The following is a 23,229-nucleotide window of genomic DNA, read 5'->3' on the forward strand; positions in this document are numbered from 1 at the left end:
AGAAGTGTCTGACTGATGAACAAGATGGGAATTTCTAAAGTTAAGAGGTCTGAATAGATTCAAAACACTTAAACACAAGCAGCTCTAGGTCAAAAAAGTTTCTGCACAAGACATACCTAGAACCATAAATACAGGTTCTGGTTTGAGTTGGAGACATTTTGTGAAGATGCAAATTTTTAGAATATTTCAGGTTTCTAAAACATGATGAACAATTAAAATAAGGTTAAAATATTAAAACATACCTGAAAAAAGAAAGTAAAAAAGGAAATGATCCCAAGTACTAAAAACAGCAGTGAATATAAGTTGCTCTGTTTTCTTAAGATGTCCTTGTCAGTCTCTGAAAAAATCTATAATATAAAATTTGAAACAAAGTTTTTATAAAATTAACTAGCAATGTAAAATACTCTCATCTTTCTCAGTAAATTTTTTTGGTAGTCAATTGCATTAATATGAAATTTGATAATATATTACACAATATTTAATGTATAACAAGCGTATTTCAGGTTGTAGCAAGATTTTTAGCATTTTGTGTCATACAATTTTTCAGATTTTTGTAAGAATGCTTCATCCACTCTTCAGCCTCAGTGATTGTTTTTAGTGATTGTTTTTAACCTAATTTTATTAGAAATGAATATTGTGGGCTTATAGTTTTTTGCTTATTTTATTCCAACTTACCCCAATAATTTCAGAAAATATAACTGCAAATGCAGGTTGTAAAGCTCCATTGATAATTGCACACAAGGTTCCAGCCACAAAGTATGGCCATTCAGTTTTGTTTAACTTCATAATTTTCAGAAATGAAGCTGGAGGTATTTCTTCAGCCTAAAAAATGTGAATTGCATTAGCACAAACATGAATGTATTTGGAGAAATACAGAGAAAAGGAGAGATTAATAATCAATTTCTTATTCCCAGAATCTATTCAGGGGAAGCAAAACTGCATAGTTTTTAATAACATGAATAAATGATTGTGCATTTTTTTTGTTGTTCTAACACAAGGGAGATCTGTACACTACATCTACAGCACTTTTCTTTTTATATTAGTTTATCCATGAAATTTTTGTTGGTGAATACTTTGGATAGGTCAGCGATGACTGAACTACTCATTCTGGGCATATTACTGTGAGAAATCCATGCCTGGATTAATTCAAGTAATTGCTCATGAAGCAATTTATAACAGTAAAATAATTGCTGTAAATATGAATGTAATCATATTTGGGGGGTGGGTTTGCAATTTTTGTTGTAAGTTGTTATGTTGGGCTAAATATTTTGTTTCTTATCCAAAAATGAATGTTTAACCAGTATAGGTTATGTTGGTATGGTACGTAAATATATGCACCATGTATGAAGTATGTTTCATTTAAAGGAAATTTACTTTCAATAACAAATTAATCATCTTTGTTATATTACTATTTTATTTGTATTATAATTTATGTTGAAACTAAAAAAAAAAGTTATGAATATTATCAGTCAAAGGCTACTTAGTATTTAAAAATTCTCATGACTTCCTGTACTTTTTTTCAGCAGGAGAATGAATTTAACAAACTTTGTTTAAAGGAATTAAGTTCACTAACAGCTCTGCAAAGATACTTACAGGTGAAGTTTTTTCCTCATCAGGACTATCATTTTGCTCTCCTGGCTTCTTCATGCTTCTCCGAGTTGATCGTCTTCTCAATCCTCTAGTTAAGGATTCTTCAGAGTCTGGTTCAGATTCCCTGTTTTTGACACTACGTACATTCTCATAATTTTCTGATAATGGAAGTACAGTCTCATAATTTTCTGATGATGGAAGTACATTCTCATGATTTTCTGATGATGGAACTTCTGCTTCTATTGCCTAAAAGTGGGAAGAACATTTAGCTAAGATTAAACATGCGCATATTACTTCAAACTTCCAAAGTTATGAGGTAATCAAAGTAAAAGTAACTTTGTTTCAGTTAAAAGAGATATTGAGGAATAACATATAATGCATTAAGGAGGTATAAAAATCTGTATAATATTTATTAGAGCTCTATCTCCAGAGATTTAGTCATATATGAGTTTTGCATCTCTTATGAAAATTCTTATAATAAATGGAAGATGAGGACTGAGAGTAGCTGCTCTATTTTTTAATAAATTAAACCAAAAGTTTTAAATTGAAAGTAAACCCTTTGCACACCTCTTGGGATCTTTTAGAATGAGTTCTTGGGGGATGTACAGTTTATTTATGAAGTGATAAAACATTACTGCCTTTACTGGAAAACACACTGAACAGTTCCTGGCTTTAAATGGAATAAGGAAGTCCAGGAGGAAACAAGTCAAAAAGATTTTGACGGAAAAATTAGAGTAGCCTGGAAAGGAGCCTTACCCTTGGTGATACTTTTGCTAGTCTCTTTGAGAGAATAAATAAATGTCTACCCACCCTGAGGTATTTGATAGCAGCTGTATTCAAAGTTCCCTTCAACTTGTGTTTTGTTTTTCCAGATTTTTTTTATTTCTTACTGCTTTTTGAATTGCTAACAAAAATATCTCTTTTTACTAGCTTTCAATTTATTTATTTTCCTTTTTTATTGTTTTTAAAATTTTCTTTTTATTTTATATTTCCTCATTTTCCCCATATTTGCATTTGCTTGGATACAAAATTACTTTGAATCTAAGGTAACCAAATGCATTCTCCTATGAATATTTTAATTGGTCTGGTTAACCTCATCAGTGTGACATACTGAGATAGCAGTGTCAGTTTCTTTAATGGACATAGAGGTTATGAAGTAAAACAAAGGCTACAATGAAAATCTGCTATAAATGTTCACATGGGACATTGGGATGTAAGTATCAAAGTATCTTGGTCTTCATTTAATAACTAACACATTTCAGAAATTTATTATAATTTTCAATCTCTTTTTTTCTATCTGTATAAGTTAAGAACACATTTTTCTCTTGGCATAGCTGAATTATTTTTCTTTTTCTTCTATTCCAACACTTTTTTTTTTCTTTAGAAAGGAATTCAGTATGAAGGATTGTAACTAAACAGCTTAAAATATGCATGCTGTATTCCTCCAGAGTCAGCTACTGTAGTTTACCTTTTATCAGACTAAGAACAAGCAATGGAATACCAAATGACTGTACTTATCTGCTCTACACTAACTGCATAAAAGGAAAACATAAAATCATCTTTGAAGTTTAAATACCTAGAGGATTAAAAATGTACTGTCCTGGGTTTAAACAGGTCTTGTAGCCAAACTAGTGGTCCCTCTCAAATTATTACTCTCCTTTCAAAGTACATGAGTCTTTTGCTGTTATCAAAATACGCTGCAGAATTTCTCATACTTCTGCAGAATGGGTGTGGGGAAAAAAAGGACATGAGGCAACAGCTAGAGACAGAAGTACCTGCATGTTAACAAGTTTGTAGTAGATTCCCTTTCTCTCAAGCAATTCAGCATGATTCCCTATCTCTGTGATAACTCCACCTTCAAACACAGCAATCACATCTGCATTTCGGACTGTTGACAGTCGATGAGCTACCACAACCGTGGTGCGTCCTTCCCTTGCCTGAAAACAGCAATATTTAGTGTGAGTATGTATAAGTAAATGCAAAAACTCTTCATCTTCATAGCAGAGTTGAATAGGATCTAAAAGAAACATTAAAATGGTTCACAGAAAAATAAAACTTCAAAAAAAATTTAAAACATATTTCAATGAGTTCCTTAAAACAGGAATATGATTTAAATATTGAAATTTAGTATTAAAGATCATCTTTCATTGTGGCACATAAATACATCAAATTTGATCAAAAATATCTAAATAAAAATCTCAATATCTAAAATTTTAGCATGTTACAAGCCATACATTTTTTTTAATGCTATAATTTTTTATATTTAGGTTCATAGTTGCCCACTTAAACCTTAAAACCCATGGAGAATTTATACTTAGAAACATTAGAAAATATTTTACACTTTTAAAGATATCAGTGTTTTAAGCTCTAAGTCATTGCTAACTCAAGTGACTACAATAAAAATAAATTTCTCTACAAGTTCATATGAATTGTATTTCAAGTAAGTACCTCTCTTTGAATATTTATAAGCATGATACATTTAATGTTCCAAACATCACAGCTTGTCATTTTAATTATGAGGCTCTTTTAAAGTGATCAAGCAAATTTTAGTTTAAATAATGAATGTAATGATCCCAAGCAGTGGAATTCTATTGGAAACTGGCTGGAGTTCATCTTCAGTGATGTCCCTCAAGAAGTCCATACTGGGACACATACTATTCAGTATCTTCATCACTGATACTGGTAGAAGGGACTGAGTGCACACTCAGCAAGTTCAGGGAGGGTCACATCGGGCTGAGCAGGGCAGTTTATTCACCTGAGTGAAGGGGTGGCATTCAGGAGATCTCTGACAGGCCTGAGGAGCAGGCCCAGGAGAACCTCATGAGGCTCAGCAAGGACAGGTGACTGACAACAATATGAACGGCAGTATGACAGATAATGGATGAGGATGGTATTTACACCAAGAAAATGTTGATTTAAGCTTAATAATGCAGAAAATATAATTCCGTCTTCTAATTTGAAATAAGATTTCTCTCTGTAATACCTGCAGGAACTCAAAAATTCTCAGTACAAAGAATATTTGCCAGATTAAAGTTTACATTTTGTGTTTTTATGTGTCTCTATTTTCAACAAAAGTCCAGGAAAGAAGTAGATATTAGGCTCCTACTTAAATGCTTCATTTTAAAACACTACTGACCTTGTCCAGTGCTGCTTGCACAACTGATTCACTCTCAGTATCCAAAGCTGATGTTGCCTCATCAAGCAGAAGAATTTTAGGATTGCGAACCAAAGCTCTGGCAATTGCTATTCTTTGCTTCTGGCCTCCACTGAGCTGTGCCCCTCTTTCTCCAACCACAGTTTCAAACTTCTACAAGACAAACACATGTATTGAAAACACTCAGTGGCACAATCCTTCCACTAAAGATGTCAGTAATGCCAGAGATGCTGGTAATGCCTTCTCCTTTCTCTACAGGAATGAACACCTACTTAGATAAACCTGATCAATTATCTGTGTTCCTGGAATTCTAGTAGTTCTTCAAATGACAGCCAAATCATTGCCTGAAGATATAAAATCAACATTCATCTCAAAAGTTATGAGGAAGATCTGCATATTCACAGGTCCAGGGATAGCTTCCTGTCTTAACAAGCATTCCTTCTGAGGAACTGTTTGGCACAAGAAGGTTTAGAAGAAATTATTGCAGCAGGACGCCTGATCTGCTTACATTGGGTAGCTTCATGATGAAGTCATAAGCATTTGCCTCCTTGGTGGCTTTTTCAATCTCCTCCATGGTGACATCCTCACGGCCATAACGAATGTTTTCTGCAATAGTAGTGGCAAAGAGCACGGGCTCCTGATTCACCACACCAATAACCTCGCGCAGATACCGTACGTTTAAGGTCTTAATATCCTGCCCATCAATGGTAACCTAAACAAAAGAGAGCAGACAAAAACTGTTTACTGCTTGTTTTGATCAAGGAACCTCTCTCTCCATGCCAACATGTGCCATTTTAGGGGAGACTTCACCATGTCACTGGAAAGTTGACAAGAGCAGTCGGGCTGGAACTAGGCTTTCAGCACGTGTGACATGCAGAGCAGTCATCTCACTTGAGGTGTCTTACCGTGCCTTCCTTGGGATCATAAAATCTCTGGATGAGCTGAACTGTTGTGCTTTTCCCACAGCCACTGCCACCAACCAGGGCCACTGTCTGGCCAGAATTAATCTTGAGATTCAAGCCCTTCAGTATCTGTCCATATAATAAGGTTGGTCAAAAACGTAGCAGTATTTACAAATGTCAAGGTAAATTTGAAAGACTAGAATGCAATAACCTTTATATTTCTAGCAGAATTTGGTAAAAAACATTTATAAACATGTGGATTTAAATTTTGTATTACTGATTACTTCAGCTTAATTTTCCTTATAATTACATCACAATTGACTCATTATCAATGTATTATCCAATGCATTTCTCAATTACCTGTCTCATGAACCAGTTCATATGGCAAAATAATAATAATACACTATTCATAACTAAAATATAATACAGAAACAATACAATGCAAAATTTCTGTATTATGTTGGCTCACCTTTTTCTTTAATTCATCATGCTGACTACAGGGAAGCTATGTAAAAGTCATGGTTAAAAGATGAGTGTATTTCCTTTCTGCCTATCAAAAGCCACTTTGTCAAGGTCAGTGATTTTCCTTCAAGGTAAGGAAGGGAACAGTTACATAATGCAAAGACACTCCGTGTAAATATTTTCAGGAATCATTCATATGTTGTCTATCATCACTGTATTAAGATTCCAAATATATGACAGTGCTTTAAAAAGGAAACTTATTCTCTGTCTAGACAAATACAGATTCTGATCTGTATTCCATAAACAGCAAGTCCTTGCTGGACCTGCTTTCTTTTTTTCCTGGTTCAGACACAGTCATAATAGAGCTGCATTGCAATTATTTTAAAACTTACTAGCTCATTATTATTACTATACACAAACATTTGAGTTGGGATTGTAAATTTATTCTGATAGAAATATATATTTAGAGTTTTTTACATAGCCACACTAACTAGGGCATTAGGTAAAAAAATTATTCAGGAAATTTAACATGCTTATCTAAGGTGGAAATAAAATAACTAAAATCACTGTAATGATGAGGTAGTTTTATATACATTAGAGAATCATTCTGAACTTATTAGATTTTCAACAAAAATTAATTTATGTGACTTTTTAATGATTTTTTCCGGACACATGATCCATATGTTCAACTGTAATATATATATAAAGTTTCAATTACTGTACCTCAACATCTGGTCTGGATGGATAATTGAAGTAAACATTTTTTAATTCCAAGTTCCCTTTTATGTGGTCTGGTTTGTAACCTGTCTCTGAATAACTGTCAATTTGAGGCTCCTGTGCAAAATAAAATACAAAAAAAACCCCACCATTTTTTTTTCATAAAGAAGTCCTCAAGTGCACCATTATTCTGCAGAAACGTTAACATGTTTTTAAAGTAATTTAGGCGAGATTTCTGAAAGATCTAAATTGCACAATGTTTTGCTTCCTCACTGCTACCTTGATGATATGCTCGTGCAAGAATACTTATAAAATTTTTCCATTAAGCTTCTGTGTGAATTTACTTCCTGTCTTTAAAAAGAAGGCTGTCTTACCTTCAAAAGAAGTTTTGAAATGATAGTGAGGGCAATGATACTCACATTGTCTATTATATTAAAGATGGCATAGGCAGCTCCTCTTGCACTTGCAAATGCCTCTATGCTTGGAGCAGTCTGTCCAATACTGAAAGCTCCAATCAATACAGAGAAAAAGACCTGAAAGAAATGTTTACAGAGGCATGTATTCATTCTGATTTAAGCAGAAAATTATATTTATTTATTTATTTATTTCCACTAGGTATTTTTGGGTAAGGAGGTTCCATGCCTGTTAAGGGAAGTTTAAGGAATCCAGAATTAAAGCAAAATTTAAAAGGTCTCTCTTAGGCAGAGAAAAACATCAAGAGAAGGGCTTTTTAAGGTTCAGATCAGAACAGAGAAGCTGTACATTAATTTTGCAAATACATTGAGAAAAAGTGACTCAGACTTGTAAAACCTATGACAAAAAATTTAGAATTGCACTTCATGCCTCAGGATTTATTGTACTAATGCATTCATTGGCCAAAGACCGGAAAGTGTATTACATATCTGCCAACAGAACAACAACATATATGCAAAACACTATCATTCTGCTTTCAAAGAGACAGTGAAATAGAAGTATAGAAACCCAAGTTCTTCACCAAAAAGTAATAAAGGATCCCCTGCTTCAATGAAAGAGTGAAGTGCGAACAAACAAGAACAGCAGCAGAAGAGAAAAAATTAATAATTTTCTCAGAATAGCAGTTAATTGCTTTCAGTTAGTATCAAAACAAAAGCAGTTAAACCACCCTGCTCAGAGATCACAACAGCAATAGCAGTCAGAGCAAAGTCTGTCATACCCATCCTCTTGAACAGGGGTTATTCACAGATTTTACACAAGATAATGCATCATAAAAACATTGTTTGAACTACAACAAAGACAATTTGCAATAGAATTTGCAAATACTTTGAACAGAATAAATTACACATAAGGTCATGAACTTCACTGAGAGGTTCCATATGCCAACCTGTACAAAAGATTCAAAAGAGCCAAAACCACATATTCAGAGATATTTTCCACAAACTTCAGTGATTCATAAACGAAACCGTTTAAAAAATATAAAAATATATGCATCTGTTCAACTGGCTGAGTTTCATCATGGTTAACAAAGTTATTCTTTTTACCCTGTTTACTTCATATTTCATGCAAAATTAGAATGGTTTCCTCACCAAGAGAAGAATTGAAGTTATGACCAAAGTGTTATGGTTCCTTCCTTCAGTTAGATGGTGACATATACCCTAGTCACAAGTCTATTTTTATCCCCCTCAATTTCTAAAAATACTGAGAAGTGATTCCAACCTCTCATGGTGCAAAACATAAATATTAATAAAATTATCTACTTAGACTGCACAACAGCTAAAAAAAAAGTATTTGTTTCTGCACCCTGAAAATATATTCAGCCCTCTGAAAGCAAATAGCAACCAGAAAGGGTATTGTACTTCAGTTTTTGCTTGAACTGTTTCTATATCAGTCTGATCTTACGAAAGTCAGAAAATATATAGGAACAGTTGAAAATCATATATGTTTTAATTGGGTTCATATAGATTTTGAGATCCTATAGAAACAACATGTAGGCTTTTGTGGTGAGAATCTTTTTGTTAAGAAGGGATGCTACTTTGCCAATTTTGTAACATAATTCTTATTACAAATACACACTTTAATGTTTGTTCTTTATTATTTCTCACTGTAATTGAGAATTTACTCATTGATACTTACTGTAAGAACTTTGCCAATAGTGTAATCATCACTTAAGATCAAAGTAGTCCCATACCAGAATGCCAGTGCATATGATGCATATATCAGTAAGAAAGCAGCACCCATAGAAATATTAGCTGTAATAGCCTTTCTTATTCCAATCCGTTTAGCATCTTCTAAATTTTTATGGTATCTGGAAGAAAGATAGAAGTTCAAAATAGACTCACACTTGTACCACGGCAGACACCACAAAAACTCTGTGGATGGATCAGAAAAAGAATGTTTACAAAGTACAGCAGTTAGGTACATAAAATTTCTAACCCTAAGACTGTATAAAGGCAAACCTGCTAGTCAGGCATGAACTTTCTAAGGTAACTCCTAAAAATGCCAACATTAGTCAACTTGGTATATAGAAATAAAAGGGCATTGCAGGCCAGGGACTGGCATTTCAGTTACTTCTGCAGATCAGTGAACTTTGATTGTGAACCACTCAAGATTAAAGGTCAAAATATATCAGCAGATCTATATTTTACAGTACAGCGGAAATAGAGACACTGTTCATCAGCATCTTCACAACTACTGAGTAATCAGATTAGATTACCAAGGATATCATCATCTCTTCACAGAACAGTGTCCTCTCTTGTCTAAAGCTCTCATGGTAAGATATTTGAAGTAGCCTGCATACCTTTTAATGCAGAGACAAGATATCAACTCTAGAAAAATAACAAATTGTTTTTCAACATGTAGCAAACCTTGTAACAGCCTCTAACAATCTCTCATTAACTAAAATTGCAGAAAGCACAAGACTTTCAACAGAAAATGTACAAGAAAATCTCAAACCACTTGAAGTGAGTATTTTAAAATCCACCGATGAAAGCAAATATTGCTCTTACCTTTTAATTTCTTTTTCCTGTCCTCCAAAAGCTATTACAGTACGGATTGCTGCCAGAACTTCTTCTGCAACAGCACCTGCTTTTGCATATGCAGCCTGTTCTTTGTCCGTGAAAGCAGAGAGAACCTAATACAGAATCAAGTATTTTGACATATGAAAACCAGAATAAGCTCAAGCACTCAAAATGGCTTTTATCACAATTAGTATTTTCCAGTATGAAGGCTTTTGACTATATTAGGCATGGGTGCAGAATGTCCAATATCCAAATTCCTAAGTATGCTGTGAATTCAATCAAATAATTCCACGCTACACAACTAAGGCCTGGACTTTCCCTTCTGCTTTCACCCAGTGCAAGAGATAAGAGGGGTACTCATAGTGAGCTGGTGTGGTTCTCCCTGGCAGACCTCCTTAGCTCATTCTCATCTCTGGCTGCCTTAGCCAGAGGACCCTGTAGCTTAGACTGTGAAGAAGTGGCCACAGTCTGTGAAGACTCAGCCAGCTGACAAATTTGGCACGTACATCTCTAATCCTACCTTTTCTGCAATATACTCACTCAAGACAGTGAAAGCTTTAATGATCTTCGAAATATAAGGGAAATAAAATACTATAAAAAGCTGAAGACTTTAAAAATATAAGGCACTCTGGTCCTATGGAAATTTGGACCTTTTCTCATCTATGTCTGTATAGAATTTCTTGCCAAATTTGTTAACTACTACGAAAAAACTGTGTCTGAGACAAAGGTTTTTTCTAAATTATTTTCTTATTTTCCAGGAGGTGCAATTATTTCTTTCAAGAGAAAAAGTACTTATACAGATGTAAATTAAAGAGCTACAGGTGTGGATTCTACACATATACCTTGCTTCTTTCTCTGTATGTGCTATATTAGCAGAAACAGCTTCAAACCAAAAAAGTCTGCCCGATCTATGGGAATTATAATATTCAAATTAAATAGAATTACTGAATAGTAGAATGACCTGGGAAGGGATCTTAAAGATAGTTCCAGCTGCTCTGCCATGGGCAGAGACACCTTCTACTAGACCAGGTTGCTCAGAGCCCCATCTGACCTGGTCTTGAATGAGAGGGTACTGATACACAGTTCATCTAAGAGCTTATGTACCTAAGTGTTATCTAAAGCTACAATTGCTCTAAGCAACACATTCTAATACTACGACTTACAGATATGTAGATTTATTTCATTATCTGTCATTAATATAAAAGCTGATACTGTACATATGTTAACTTACCTTTGCCCAGAGGGCTGCTGAAAGTCCCAGGACGGGGCTAACTGCTAGTATTACAAGGGTTAATTTCCATCCTCTTATGAGACCAACAATAAATCCTGTCACAAATGTTGTTAGTGCTTGAACAAGCAATCCAATCTTGTCACCTATTCCTTCATTAATCTTGGAGACATCACTGAAAAACAAATTACATACAGAGAGGAAGAAAAATGCATAAAGAACAAGGAAGCTTTCCAGTTTTGTTGTGTGGAAGACAATCTCTATTATTCAATTACTGCTTCCAATAACAGTTTTCTTCAAGGTAAAGCATTATGTAGTGTGGCCAAGGAAAATTTTGTATTTCTTGTGAAACTGTAATGCTATAAACCTGCTTTTGTCTGGAAAGTTGAAATTCTTTCTGTGTAGTGTAGAGTAGTGTAAAACTACTCTCACTTTCTTAATTCCAAAGTTTTGATCAGTTTGGTACTTGTGTGCTATTTGGAAATAAAAGGTAAAGGATTTCATCTAGCAACTGCAATGTTATGCAGTTAAAGCTATTCATATTCATATTCCTGGGCTGAGCCAGCACTTTTTTCAGTCCTCCTTGTGCCCAGAAATGAACTCTTAATGGGGTAATAACATAGGCTGGGTTTTAGTCATCCTTTAGTCATCCTTGGAGTTCAAGGGAACTTAACAAAATGTTCTTCTGACATCTTTGTGACAGTCCTGTATCAGAAGTATTACAAATTCAATCGCTAAGATTCTCCTTTAGGAAATATGAAAACTTCGTTTCTCAGTGAAATAATTTAATTTAAAAATAAAAATTTCCAAGTCCTTCATGTCTAACAAGATAAAATAATATTGGGAAAGGTAGAGTGTACTTACTCTAGAAGACGAGTGTTAAGTTCTCCCACATCATTTACATCAAACCATCCAATTTCCTGTCTCATAATTGCATGAAAAAAATTTTCTCTAATTTTTTTTATTTGCCGACCTGCTGCTAAGGTCCAGAATGAAGTCTGAATATAAGCAGCAAGAAGAACACCAGCTGCTATTCCAGAATAGTAGTATGCATATCTGTAAGAAAATAAAAAGGGCAAGATTCTCTGAAATCAGGTTAAAATTGTTTTAATTACCTTGAAAGTGTGAATTTAGCATGATGCTTACTTTTCTTGTTTGATTTGAATTAGGGTTTATATGCTTACTCTAAAACTTACTTACACTTCACTGTAAAACTTGCTGAGTTTTCCATGGTTAGCATTTAACGTCAAAATTACCTTTTTTTAAAATTTAGTAGGTATTCTCTCATAAGATTCTTTTAGAACTGTATTTCTGATACAACACCCTTTTCACTTAAATCTGTCATGTCCAAAAACTGTCTAGCATTTTTAACACACATAAATAGACCAAATCACTTATATGTATATTATACACACATTTAAATCACAAACATACCTGTCTACGTAAATAAATAAATAAATAAATAAGTGCATGGATGCAGTAAATATTTCCTGATTTGAGAATACAGCATTACTATATTTACAGCTACTGAAAACAAATGCCATTAGATCAAAAATTCTTTGGATCTCTTATTCATAACTGATATTTTATTTTTACATTAATTCAGCCCTGTGCTATGAGCAGGGTGTCAAATCCAAACCAGGAGTACGTGAACCACGATATTTCTCAAACTGGAAGTAAATATGAGTCACAGCTTTGAACTGTTTAAAAATAATAAAATAGATTTTGATTTGATGAAAAATTACATCAGAATCAGTTATAATTGAACTTACACCAGAACTGAATCAAAAAAATGTAACTTAATGGATTTCATTTGCAAAACACAACCAAAATCAATGATTAAATATTTATGATGTATATTACCTGCAATTATAAGAATAATGTATCTACATAAAAGTAAACCATTACCAAAAAACTTGACTCATGACTTTTTGTGAACTCTCGTGACCTTCACTCTTTTTACTAAGTTATGCATACTGATTTTATAGAACTTTGAAATGAAATGAGAATTTTCTCCTTGGCAGGAGAAATTTCAGGAATCTGTGTGCAAATGCTCTGCTGTAAGAGAGAATGGCTTTAAGAATTAAACTTCTCAAATTTTATTCCAATCTGTCTTGTGGCTATAATATCATACAGTTCAGTTAGGGACTTCGAAACTACACTCATGAAATTCATTTAATCAAAACTGTTTCATAAAATCAGGTTAATGCCTAACAGAAAGCTGGTTTGTTGAATATTGACCTCAGTCACATTCAGCTGCATTAAAACTCCACAAACAAACAAACAAAAAAAACCCCTCTCAAACTAAACCAAGAACACAGATTCTAAATTCAGCAATAATTACTTTAGACAATTACTTTATGATGCTACATCCTTCAAATAGTTGATTTGTGCTTGGACTTTGTTTACTGACAAATCATATCCAAAGGGATTCATGTCTTTGCCAGATTCCATGCTGATGGAATATTTTCTGTAAATTCACTGCTGGAACTTATCAGAGAGTAAATGCATGTTGCATTGAAAAATAATAGTTCTTTTTCTTTTGAGAAATAGTTATAGTTGAGGCAAACTGTTTGAGTAACAAACTTGACTAAGTCCATGTGTATAGTTCAGTACTTGAGCACACCTGTGTGAGAACTCTGTCCTTGCAAACAGTTTCTATCATTATTTGACCTGCTGGCAGGCGTTCTAGAGAAACAAGGAGTTGGAGCAAAGAGCTTCGTCACACCAGTGAAAATGCCAACTCAAGGCTCTATCTAGAAACTTTGGAAAACAGCACCCATTCTTGTGCTGCTATTAATATATTTATCAGTGAACAGTTTGTTTCTAAAGGGAAACTAGGGCTGCCTTTTATTCTTGCTTGTACTTTCAGAATTAATTTGTGGTGGTTTGACCCTGGCTGGATTCCAGGTGCCCACTGAGGACACTACCACTTCTCTTCCTCAGCTAGACTCAGAAGAGAAAAACTTAATTCAAACCTTGTAGGTCAAGATAAGAGCAGGGAGAGATCATTCACCAAATAAATAATGGGCAAAACAAATTCTAAAATTTCATATGTAGCAATTTTCTAGTAATTATTTTTAAAGTTCTTTTAGAATAAACTTGAGACGGAGTTTGAAAATGTGCAGCTAGGCATCAGGTGTTTACCAAACACAGAACAGTTAGGGTAACTTCACCCACCCACACATTATTTTATTTGCAATTCTGCCTTCAAATTTGTTTTTAAATCACTGGGAACAAGTATATTCCACTGAACATTTGTAGGCATTACTTACATTCATGTCAGAGACTGACAGAAATATTGCAGGAGCAAGAAACTCTCCTATAAAGCATAATTGCCAATTCCCTCTTGATTCATTCTCATTACATTAATGTTCTTCATTTCTAAGAAACAGCCTTCTCCTAACTTGTTCATTTTTTTTACAGTAAAGAGTTGTTTGGGTATGTTTTGGTTTGGGGTTTTTTTGTAAATAGTCATAGGTTTTTTAATTGCAAAAATTAACTACTGAAGCTACATAAGTTTACAGTCCACTGTTACTCAAAATTATAATGCATTTTGATATAAAACAGCAAGAGTTACTACAGACAATGCCTTATCTCCTTGTCTTCAAAAAAGACAATTGCCTTGAAGAGTACATCAGACATCTTTCAATATCTAATCAGGAAGAGAGTTCAACCTGAAGAAAAGAACCTGAAGTGGTACAAGAAACACACAAGCTTTAGACTTCCTGCATAAACCAAGTGTATGGACAATGGTTAATAAAGACTCTTAACAAAACACATCTATTAGCAGCTTATGTTTCTTCTTATTCAATCTTTTCTTTATGGATTTTTGTAGCAGAAGCACCTACTGGCTGTTGTCTTCTGCTGTTTCCAGCTATGGAATATTAGATTTAAGGTAGTTTATAATCTGAATCTGCATTTTCTACAGTCTGCAAGTCTAGATAATTATAGAATTGTTAGGTTGGTAGAGATCTCTAAAATATTTGAATCCAACCATTAACTCAGCATTGCCAAGTCCATCACTAAAACATGTCTCTCAGTCTCACAGCCACAAATCTTTTAAATGCATCCAGGGACGGTCACTAAAATGCATCCCTGGGCATCCTGTTCCCACGTTTGGCAGCCCTTACCGCAAAGATATTTTTTCTAACATCCAACCTCCCTGGCACAATTTGAGGCCTTTTCCTTTTGTCGTGTTGCTTATGAGCTGGGAGAAGAGACTGAACCCCACGTTGCTATAATCTCCTTTCACGTACTTGTAGAGAGTGATTTAGCTGAACTTGATGCTCTGGCAGTAAAGTAGGTACTACCTGACAATTCAATTTTTTTTTGCAAGTGAATCACCACAGCTCAGTTTATCAACAGATTATAATCAATATAATTTTTTATCATAACAATTACTCTTTATGAATTCAGAGGAAGAGAAGAAAGAAGGAAGGTAATGCAGATTTCACTGGGATACAGAACACCCCTGAAATATGTCAGGATGGGTCAGAGCAAGAGATTACAGGGAAATTGTTGGGAATAGCTGGGAATGTTCAAGAATCTTACCAGGGTCTCAAATAATCCCTTGTACCAATCTTTAGTTACACAATTGCTTTTATGTTGTTTAAATATGCAAAACATCCTTGAGAGAGGAATGGCTTGACTAGAAATGTGTGGCTGCATTAAAAAAAGAAGAGGAAATATAAATTTTTAATTACCTTGTCATATCTTCTTCCAGCTTGTGAAGCATTTCTGAAGTGAAATTCATTGAAATGTTTCCTTAGAAAAGAAGAGAAGAGTAAATACTTTTAATAGAGCAAGATTTAACAAATTATTTTTCCTGCATGCTGTTCAGTATATCTGGAGTTGCTACATCTCCTTTTGAATCAACATGATTTGGAAGAAAGGAGGAAATTTTAATGCATATGAATGAACATCACTAATACAGGGTTAGTCATAACTCCACTGACTACAAAACTACATCACTGTAATTTGAGATTAAAAAGTCTTACTGAGCATACACACATAGAAGAACAAAATGATTTGGGTTGGAAAGAGCCTTAAGGAATCCACCCAGTTCTAACCCCCCTACCATGAACAGGGACACCTTCCACTAGACCAGGTTGCTCAGGGCCCCATCCAACTGGCCTTGAACATTTCCAGGGATCAGGCATCCACATCTCTGGTAAACTTTTTCCAGTCTCTCATCGCACTCATAGTGAGGAAATTCTTCCTGATATCTCATCTAAATTGCCCCTCTTTCTGTTTAAAGCCATTACCCCTCATCTGATTACTACAGGTTGCTGTAAAAAGTCACTCTCCAGTTCTCTTGTGGCCCTGTTTCAGGTACTGAAAGGCTGATATAAGGTCTCCCAGGAATCTTCTCTAGGATGAACAGCCCCAGGTTGCTCAGTCTGTCCTCATAAGGGATCCTCTGCTCATGTTCATGGCCCTCCTTTGGACTTACTCCAACAGGTATCCTTCTTATGGTGGAGGGTTCCAGAGCTGGATGCAGCACTCCAGAGAGATGTAGAGAGGGTATAACCACCTCCCTCCTTGTGCTAGTCACAGTTCTTTTGATGCAGCCCATGATATTACTTCCTGAAGTGCAAGCCTACAGTGCTGGCTCATGTTGAGCCATCTTCGAATCATTCTCCTCAGGGCTGCTCTCAAACCATTTTTCTCCCAGACTGTATTTGCACTTGGGATTGCCCCAACCCACATGCAGGACTTGCACTTTGCCTTGTTGAACTTCATGAGATTCCCAGAGACTCACCTCTCCAGCCTGTCAAGTTCCCTCTGGATGCACCCCTTCCCTCGAGCACGTCAACTGCACTGCACAGCTTGGTGTCATTGGCAAAATTGCTGAGGGTGCGCTTGATCCCACTGTCCATGTAATTGACAAAGCTGTTGAACAGTGTCAGTCCCAATACTGACCCCTGAAGAACCCATTCATCACTGGTCTCCACTTGGAAAACTCCTTGAGTGTGACCCTCTAGCCAATTTGTTATCCACCAAGTGATCCATCCATCAAACTCATGCCTCTCCAATTTAGTGAGAATGATGTTGATTGGGACAGTGTCAAATGCTTTGCAGATAGTCCAGCTAGATGATGTCCAAGCTCTTCCCTACACACCAAATCTGTAACCCAGTCTTAAAATGCCATCAAATTTGTCAGGCATTATTTGCCCTTAAAAAAGTAATGTTGGCCATCATCAATCATCTCCTTATATTCCATGTGCCTTAGCACAGTTTCCAGGAGGATCTGCTTCATGATCTTGCTGGGCACAGAGGTGAGATTGACTGGCCTGGAGTTCCCTGGGTCTTCCTTTCTCCTTTTTAAAAATGAGTGTTATGTTTCTGCCTTTTTCAGTCAGTCGGAACTTCATCAGACTGCCATTACATCTCAAATATAATGGATAGGGGCTTAGCAACTTCCTCCATCAGCTCCCTCAGGCCCTACAGATGCATCTCATCAGGTGTCATGGACTTGTGCACCTTCAGAAGCCTTAGATATTCTCAAACCTGACCTCCTACAGCAGGCAGTTCTTCATTCTCCCAGTCCCTGCCTTTCCCTGTGATTTGGTCAGTGTGCCTGGAATATCTGCCAGTGAAGACTGAGGCAACCTTTGAGTCACTCAAACTTTTCCATATCTCAAGTAACCATTTCCTTCTGGAGAGGGCCCATATTTCCTCTCATCTCCCTTTGGCCACTGACCTACCTATGGAAGCTTTACTTGTTGCCCTTGCCATCCCTGGCCAGATTTAATTCTATCAGGGCTTTAGCTTTCCTAACTGAATCCCTGTCTTATTTGACAGGTATTCTGTATTCCTCCCAAGCTCCCTTTCCTTGCTTCCACCCTCTCAAGGATCGCTTTTTTTGTTTGATTTTGCCTCCTTATTCATCCATGCAGGCCTTCTGGTGTTTCTGCCTGACTTCTTTGTTGGACCGCATCGCTCCTGAGCTTGGAGAAGGTCATCCTTGAATATCAACCAGCTTTCTTGGGCCCCTCTTCCCTCCAAGGCTTTATCCCATGGTGCTCTACCAAGCAGGTCCTTGAGGAGGTCCAGGCCTGCTCTACTGAGGTTCTAGATAGTGAGCTTGCTGTCCTCCCTCCTCGCTGCCCTGAAACTCCACCATTTCATGGTCACTGCAGCCCAGGCTGCCCTTCAGGTTCACATTCCCCACCAGTCCCTCCTCTTTAGCAAGAGCAAGGTCCAGCATAGCACCTCTCCTCACTGCCTCCTCTATCATTTGCAGTTATTATCAACACAATCCAGGAAGCTCCTGTACTGCTTATGCCTGGTGGTGTTGTTCCTCCAGCAGTTATTGGGGGGGTTGCAGACCCCCATGAGGACCAGGCTTGTGAAGGCAAGGTTGTTCCAATCTGTCTACAGAGGATCTCATCTGCTTGGTCTTTCTGCTCAGGCAGACTACAGGGGACTCCCACTACAATGTCACCCCAACCACAGTGTATCTCTATTACGATGAACATGAGCTACTAATTTGCATCATAGTATAGCATTGTGGTTTCTGACATCTGTATCTCGTGCCAAGATGCGTGAATCTTCCTGTTTCTTTTTTAAATAGGAGACATTGTTCTTGTCATAACAGATATATTCTTACCTGTAAAATTTGTGTCTCCAGATGCAACAAAGCTATCAGTCATATCACCAAAAATTATCATCGCAAAAGGCAGACTGCTTCCATGGGCTATTGCCAGCAGAGTGCCCAGTATCATTAATAATTTATCTGACCAGCTGGAGTATCGAAACTGTGAGTGAGAAGAGAAATTCATTCTAACTGTTGTATTAGAGTGCTAACACAATGCTATGTCTACAAAGTCAAGAAAGTAAAGAAAAAGCTATAAATTGTACACCTGCTGTTCCAAACCTACAACTTTATCTTTTTAGGAATACAGTTTAAAAACAGTTTAAATGTACAGGAATAAATACTTTCTGTATAAGCACTTTTATACTATAAACTCTCAAAACCAGAGAGATGTGGCATTTTAATACACTAGTATCTGCACCTGGGTAATAAAGACCATAGGAAAACAAGGCATAAAAAATGTATGCTTTTTAAATTTGCCATTTAAAGTTCAAATTACAATGACTTTTAATGGTGTTATGATAACTAAGGCAATAATTGCTTTTACTGTAAATTCATTATTATGCAGCCAGAAAAACTGTTCCTAATGTATTGTAGACATCATAAAAAGGTATTGAAATCTCACATCCTCTTGCCTTTGAACTTAATAAAGCTTGAGCTCATCTATTACAAAATGATTTGGTTTATTCTCTACTGTAAACTACTGAGTTTACTGATGTAAATTATAGTTGTATGATGTAATTGTACTAGTGTAAACTGATATAGCAAAGCAAAGAAATTGAGCACTGGCCGCCATCATGTACTATAGTTTTATGTTTGTTATTTGCAGTGTCATTGCTGTGTATTACACACACTAAACATACAAAATATAAAATATTTCAGTATGACTAAAAGAGGACCTCGGATTTACTTGACTAAATATTAAAAGGTTGTCTTTTTAAAAACATACAGAAAATTTTAAAGAATCTGGAACCTTTTATCATATAATTCTTAATTTTAATTTTCATCAGTGGCATGGAATTTCCCTTTATTGCTGACTCAGGTGATTGAATAATGACTCATGGGGATAATTAGTGTGATTAGTACCTGACTCTTGTAATTTAGAGGACAAGAACACACTCAGTGTAGGTATATGGTCATGCCTCTCGCTGTGAACATGGAAATTCCTATCTTTCACAAACAAATATCTGGTATGGGTGTGTTTAAGATAATAATTTACCAAGGGAACACTCTAAGAATACTTATCTGTAAAAGGCAGCTTCTTTAGTACAACTACATTCACAAAAAGAACTGCTTGATTTCTATACTATAGCAAATATTCTGTATATGAAAATATTTGGTAGAGACAGCATCATATATGCAGGATACTAACATAACTGTAACCATTTTTGATTACACTTTGAAATGTGCCTGTGTGTATGTATATGTAGACACATATATAGAGAATAAACCTTACCAGTGCAAATGGGCTCACCACCTTAGGTTTTTCCCCTTTCTTCTGCTTCTTCTTTGCCCTGCTAAAAAAAGTGTGGTAGTTTTAGTGAATTTTAAAATGGACCTCATTTTGCAGAAATACTAATTCAACATATTAGTACAGTTCAATTATATTATAATTTTGAAATCATTTTACAGCAATCAATTGTGTAAAATGAACATGATTTATTGGGCATTCTTGAGATGTTTCTATTTAAATCTTCAGCAATATAAGTAGCATCACCTCCTAACTTCTGTAAATTTAAGTCATGTTCTTCCCAGTTTATCCCTTCAAGGATGAAACAACACCAGTGGGGTGGTGGTTCCACTATCTGGTCAGGGAAGTTGTGAACTAAAGCACTGTATAGATTTGAAAACACAAGAGAGGAAAACTTTTGTACATAGTGGATAGGGAATACATAACATGTTCAAGGTATGTAAAATGTTGATTGACTGCTGTACTAAAAATATTAAGATAATTTTTAGTAGATGACATAAATGTATCCAATATTTCCATTCCAACATAATTTCTGTCATATTTTAGAATTGTTTTTCTAGTCAATACTGTGGACGCTTTAAAGGAAAAAATAAATAGTCCTTTTGCATTAAATGAATGTGCCAATCAATGCTAATCTTAAGTTGATACAAAGCTTTCTCTTACTAGGTATTCCTAGCAAAATCAGTTAAAATAAGACTTAAATACGAATTTCAATAAAATATAAACCAAGGTAATGGAGTCTAATAAGCTTCAATGCATAATGTTTACTATATTTAAGAATACTTACTGTTTGTCTTCAGATTCATGATCCTGGCTGGATGCAGCAATCTCATGACTATTTCCATCTGCAGTATGCTTCTTCTCGTCTTCAGAATGCATTTTACATTTATTGAAGATAGTTTCCTGTAAAATAATATTTGACTGAGAAATACACAATCTTAAGCTGAGGACAGTAATCTCAACAATCATTTGTTTGAAAGAAAAATATGGGTACTTATTACAATCAGTAAAGTTATTAATATCATACATTGCAAAGTGAAAATTCACAATGCAGAAATATAAGAATATCGAAAGAAGTCCAGAAGTATGGAGTTTCCTTACAAACATTTATATTCTGTATTTACCCATTTGATAACTCTGTCGTTTATTGAATTTCATTTGAATGATATAAGAATAATATTTTCTGCAATGAAGCACAGATATACAAAATAAATGAAAAATTAAATGTGTATTTAAAAGAATATGCAATTAATTAGATTTGTTTTAGTTTTCAGTGAATTTATAAAATTCACTTTAGTAGAGGTGTAAAAAAACCCCTCCAAACCACTGACATACCGTGAAATGTTGTTCCTGGCTTGTGTCTACTCCTCTGAAAAATTATTCAAACCTGAGCAGAATTAATATGGGTAAGGACATGCAGCATGATTGGACTTTGCTCCTCTTATGTAAGACAGACATAACAAATAGCTTTCTCTTGGATTTTTTCCCACTCCAATAACCTCGCTTATCTTGGATAGTAAAGTGTATGCACTTTGGACTGTACCTCCCTTTTCTTAAAGGGAATAACACTGGTCCTAGAATGCATGCACATTTCATTGTCACCTGGGAAAACAAGCCTGAATACTTTATTCTTCCACCAGAAAAAGTTCCCTGTTATAGGCACTGTTGTATTAGTTATGCCCCTAAAACTGAAAGGAACTCCTCTTTACCTTATTAGAGATGTTGTTGAACACTCGAAGTAACTGTTGCACTTAAGGATGAATCCATTCTTGAATACACAGTGAGAATGAAACCAGGTAACACCAAAACATTGTTTTAATCTTTTGCTTCCTTTCCCGTCTTCTAAGTCTAATCCAGGAGAACATTACCCATCTAGTATGAAAGAAAACAGGATTTTACTATAGCGCATATAGTTCCTCATTTGAGTAACTGCAGAACAGCAAGATGAGTTTCAGACTCAGTTTAGAAGTGTTTTGGAAACAGCTCTGGTCAGCAGAAATGTCCTTAACTAGTATTCTGATTTTTTTAATGTATGTTTATATTCTAAACTGTTTGAAATGGGCCATTTGTTTTATTGTGGAATGCATTGTTTTTATCAGTATCTGTAGGCATTACTTCAATGAAAATAACAAATATTTTAAACAAATAAATAATTTGCACTTCATAACCCTTATTTCAATATATGTATTAAAGTAGACATGTTCAAAACTTTTACAGAAGTCAAATTTAGGAAAAATTAAATAAAAATACTTGTCCTAGAAGACAAGTAGGTTTATATGAATTTTTCTGTAGGTCTTCTATCACTTTACTTACACAAAATTTACTTAATCTGATAATTACCCAGAAGAAATTATTTTTGTTCTTTTTTGTCATACATTCCTGTAATCTCAAAATGTTAGTGAAACAGTATTTTTATAACGTTTTAGAATAAAGATAGTCTTATCAGATTGAGGATTACTTTAGAAAGGGTCGTTCATCATTGCCAGTCGAGCAGAATATAAAGAGTTAATAAGTATTATATGTTTATTAAAAGTCATTGTGATATATTTATATAGAAGTCCATCCACAGCAGTTAATGGGAATATTGGGTTTTAACTTGTGTCCCTAAATGCTTTCCTGGACTTCATCTTAATGGGCTGGTCCAATTATTTCAGTGGGAACCAAAAAAACTAAAGTAAGAATCTTTAAAGAAAAGTCAATTGATAAAAAAAAAAAAAAAAGAAAAGGAATAATATATGCAGTTCTTTCACAACTGTTTTGCCTTAAACAGAAAATAGAGAGAACTACGAGATCTGTCAGAATGTTCTGTTATCTCATTGCAATGTCTCAATGCTATTACAGTGCAATCATGATAAGAAATGGAAACAGAAATAAAACACAAGAGCAATTTTTACCAGAGTTTCTCTCGCCTGCATACAGTAACACAAAGAAAATGAAAGACATGTGCTTTTATCACACTAGGAGCTGAATCAACTAAATTGATATTAAAAAGAGGGAAAATTGGGGAAGTACAGTATTTCACATCTACTTAATAAGATACAAAATTCTGTAACTTCTCCATAGCTTCTGTAGTTTGTTCAGTCACATAGCTCCACAATTGCAGTGAATTTGA

The 23,229-nt window shown here is 35.1% G+C and overlaps 1 protein-coding gene across 2 annotated transcripts in view; it reads right to left on the reverse strand.

Moving 5' to 3' along the window:
* ABCB1 (ATP binding cassette subfamily B member 1) overlaps positions 1–23,229 on the reverse strand; it is a 49,223-nt gene that overhangs the window by 14,311 nt on the left and 11,683 nt on the right. Inside the window, exons 3-20 of one of the 2 annotated variants that reach the window (XM_041466408.1) lie at positions 21,827–21,989; positions 20,905–21,020; positions 20,103–20,160; positions 18,662–18,809; positions 15,753–15,813; positions 11,911–12,102; positions 11,050–11,221; positions 9,807–9,931; positions 8,935–9,106; positions 7,245–7,358; positions 6,832–6,942; positions 5,650–5,775; positions 5,253–5,456; positions 4,727–4,897; positions 3,366–3,527; positions 1,594–1,836; positions 676–822; positions 243–347 (exon numbers count right to left, since the gene is read on the reverse strand). In XM_041466408.1, coding sequence (XP_041322342.1) covers positions 243–347; positions 676–822; positions 1,594–1,836; positions 3,366–3,527; positions 4,727–4,897; positions 5,253–5,456; positions 5,650–5,775; positions 6,832–6,942; positions 7,245–7,358; positions 8,935–9,106; positions 9,807–9,931; positions 11,050–11,221; positions 11,911–12,102; positions 15,753–15,813; positions 18,662–18,809; positions 20,103–20,160; positions 20,905–20,996 — 2,403 coding nt within the window. In that variant the 5' untranslated portion in view covers positions 20,997–21,020; positions 21,827–21,989. Of the gene's footprint in view, positions 1–242; positions 348–675; positions 823–1,593; positions 1,837–3,365; positions 3,528–4,726; positions 4,898–5,252; positions 5,457–5,649; positions 5,776–6,831; positions 6,943–7,244; positions 7,359–8,934; positions 9,107–9,806; positions 9,932–11,049; positions 11,222–11,910; positions 12,103–15,752; positions 15,814–18,661; positions 18,810–20,102; positions 20,164–20,904; positions 21,021–21,826; positions 21,990–23,229 lie in introns of both variants that reach the window. The other variant, XM_041466407.1, reaches the window with a different exon arrangement.

Source organism: Pyrgilauda ruficollis, unplaced genomic scaffold (assembly GCF_017590135.1).
Source record: "Pyrgilauda ruficollis isolate IOZ18807 unplaced genomic scaffold, ASM1759013v1 scaffold2, whole genome shotgun sequence".
Taxonomy (NCBI): domain Eukaryota; kingdom Metazoa; phylum Chordata; class Aves; order Passeriformes; family Passeridae; genus Pyrgilauda; species Pyrgilauda ruficollis.